The sequence below is a fragment of the Lutra lutra genome, chromosome 5 (assembly GCF_902655055.1).
Source record: "Lutra lutra chromosome 5, mLutLut1.2, whole genome shotgun sequence".
NCBI classification, from domain to species: Eukaryota; Metazoa; Chordata; class Mammalia; order Carnivora; family Mustelidae; genus Lutra; species Lutra lutra.
The window spans coordinates 162174925-162178133 of NC_062282.1; the positions used below are offsets into that span (position 1 = coordinate 162174925).

Here is a 3209-nt window from a genome sequence, read left to right on the forward strand (position 1 = left end):
CTTGGCACATCAAAAACCCTTCTTTGTTCTTGTCACTGGAAGTTAATTTAGGTCAGTAATTATTTATATATCTTCATTAATTCCACAGGCATTTAATAGTCACTAATAGCACCAGGAACTGAATCTATAAGGCCAGTCTCCTACGAGTACTTAAAAGTTGTAAAACTTTCTACCAGCATGCTTTATGAACTCAGGAGAAAAGTATGTAAAATCTGAAAGTAATGTGCGAAATCAAGTGCCCTGAAATCATACAATTAGATTCTCATCAGAAGATGAAAGACTCAAAGGTTAGAATTGCCCCCAAAATCGTTTAATAGAGGCTATTTGTCTTCTGAACAGTTGTTGGCAAGGGGCCATGATGAAACTCTTTCATTATGGCTTGTGGAATTCCACACAGTGCCAAGGATGCATTTCGGTTTGAAGGCTCCAAACTTGCCACTCACATATTCCCCAAATTAATCCACTGTGTGATATTTTTTAATTACCTAACAAAGAAACTCCCCTTCACTCTTACTCCATAGATACTGCACTTTTTTCTCACGACTTTTCTAACAGCCTCTTTGAATTCTTGGTTCCTCAAACTGTAGATAACAGGGTTCAGGAGTGGGGTAACCACAGTGTAGAAGACAGAAATGATCTTGTTGATTTCAGATGACAGGTGGTCATTGGGGCAAACATACATGGAGATCATGGTCCCATAGTAGATAGTGACAACAGCCAAATGGGAGCCACATGTGGAAAAGGTCTTCATCCGTCCAGATGCTGAAGGGATTCTTAGTATGGTAGATACAATGAAAACATAGGACACAAGTGTAAGAAGAAAGCAAGTGCACAGCACTGCAATTGACAGGATGAAGATGACCATCCTGGTGACATACACATTGGAACATGAGAGCTGCATGAGGGGAGGGAGATCACAGAAGAAATGATTGATCTGCTTAGGACCACAGAAATCCAATTTGGAAATCATTAGGCAGGGCAGAAATCCTGTGCCAACACCTGTCAACCAGGAGATTGCCACCAACCTGGTGCAGATCTCAGAACTCATCAGGAAAGAGTAGTGGAGTGGGCTGCAGATGGCCAGGTATCGGTCATAGGCCATCATGGCCAGAAGAAAGCACTCAGTAGCCCCAAAGAACACAAAAAAGTAAAGCTGTGCCATACAGGCAGGAAAGGAGATGGCTTGGCTGTGAGAGAACAGGTTGGCTAGGAGAAGGGGCACGATGGTGGATGTATACCAGATCTCCAGAAATGAGAGGTGTTTGAGAAATACATACATGGGTGAATGCAGCCGCTGGTCCTGGCTCACCACTGCAATAATAACAACATTTCCTGTGACTGTGAGAAAGTAGATGAACAGGAAGATGGCAAAGAGCAGTGTCTGCCATCCAAGAAGGTTCTGGAATCCTAGCAGCTGAAATTCAGTGACACTGGACACATTTGGGGGCTTCATTGTCTGGGGAAAGGAGAACATTTTGGAAAATCACTATATAAAAGCCATACAAATATTTGTAGCTCTTCATGTTTAGCAGTTCAGAGGCTACTTTTTTATAGTTGAGATCTTTGCATATAATGCTTTATAAGGACAAGCTTTTCATAACAACAATTTCATCTTGGTTTTATAAGAAAATATTTTGATATCACAAGCTGAATGTGGATGTTAGGTCTTGGAAAGAACCTCAGCAAATGCCATTTCTTGTGTTCTCTGAAATTTAGAAGTCTCAGATCCAAAGATAAAAACAAAAACAGAAACAACAGAGCAAAACAAAACAAAGATAACAAAACAGAAGGAAAGCAAACTCGGAAACTAAGAATAACAAAAACAATTTTTTTTAAGCAGGCACATATGGATGCAATGACTTTCTTTTCTTGCATATGGGTTTTGTCTGATATAGAAGTCAGACATAGCTTATCTCCTATGACATCTTGGGGAAGTTTATTCATTCTCCTTTCAAACAATATTTATGGATACCTTGTTCAGTGTGTGTGTGTTTGTGTGTGTATGTGAAGCTTTGTGTGAGCTGACCTTTACCTCCATCAGTGTCCTTTCTTGCCCAGTTGGATACCATGCTCTGCCATTGAGCATGTATCCTGTATACATTAAATATGTCACCTTCCCTTTGCTTTCCTTTCATTCATTGTCAAAGCTGGTCCTGGTTAAAAGCAACATCCACCCACCATTCACGAGCTTCCATGCAATAAAAGAGATGAGAGACGACACAAAATGTTGTCATTTTAGAATTTATAATCAAGAACTTCAGTGCCTTTAATGCTGTGGAACAATAACTCCACCCTTCTTTCAGCTACTTACTCTTTCATTCTCTTGAGTGCCTAGTTCTTGTATTTTTTTTTTCTCTTTTCAAATTTCCAGCACTTCCTTGTGTATCTATACCTTCAGCAAAGGTCCTGTTGTTCTGAAGAAAAACCTGAAATCCTCCAATGGGAATATCCAGATACTCAGGCTACTAAATTCCCAACCTCCCACCTTCAGTTCCTCTGCATTGGTTCCTACATGTTACTCCAAATGGAAGGTCTATTCCTAAGTTAAGGCAAATCCCTCCACTCATGCTTTAGTTCCTACACCCTCCAGCACAGTGGAAGTTTTTGCAGACATTACACTTTCTAACTCCCCCAAATTAACAATGGTCCTTCTCTGCTAGATCTTTTCCTCAGCATGTAAACAGTCTTGTTTTCTCTCCCTTTATAAAGAACAAACGGGGCACTTGCGTGACTCGGTTGGCCGGGTGAGTGCCTTCAGCTCTGCTTATGGTCCTGGGGTTCTGGGATTGAGCCCCACATCAGGCTTCTTGCTCAACAGGGAGTCTGCTTCTCCTGACCCTCAGCTCCTCCCCACATCCCCACCTCCCCGCTCATACTCTCTCTCACTCTCTCAAATAAATAAATAAAATCTTTCTTTAAAAAAAAAAGAGGAAAAAGATAAGGTCTTGATGTCATTCTGTTCTCTAAAACCTACTGCCCTCATCTGTCCACTCCCTTGTATTCCATCCCTTCTTGAAGGTGTTGTCCTTGTCAACTGCCTGCACCCCCCTTGAATCCACTGCAGTCGGGGTTTTCCCTCAGCATCCACCAAAATAGTAATGCCATATTTCAGTGGCTCTTCAAGCATCCCTAGTGGTCTTAATCTGTTTTCAGCATGGCTGAACTGTTTCCACTCTGTTCCTGGGTCTATTCTTATCACTTAGCATGCC

At 41.4% G+C, this 3209-nt stretch overlaps 1 protein-coding gene across 1 annotated transcript; it reads right to left on the reverse strand.

Moving 5' to 3' along the window:
• Window positions 1-481: 481 nt before the first annotated feature.
• On the reverse strand, window positions 482-1453 carry LOC125101292 (olfactory receptor 11L1). The gene has a single exon (XM_047731862.1). It carries the CDS (start codon window positions 1451-1453, stop codon window positions 482-484), a length of 972 nt encoding a protein of 323 aa, XP_047587818.1.
• Between the last annotated feature and the right edge of the window lie 1756 nt (window positions 1454-3209).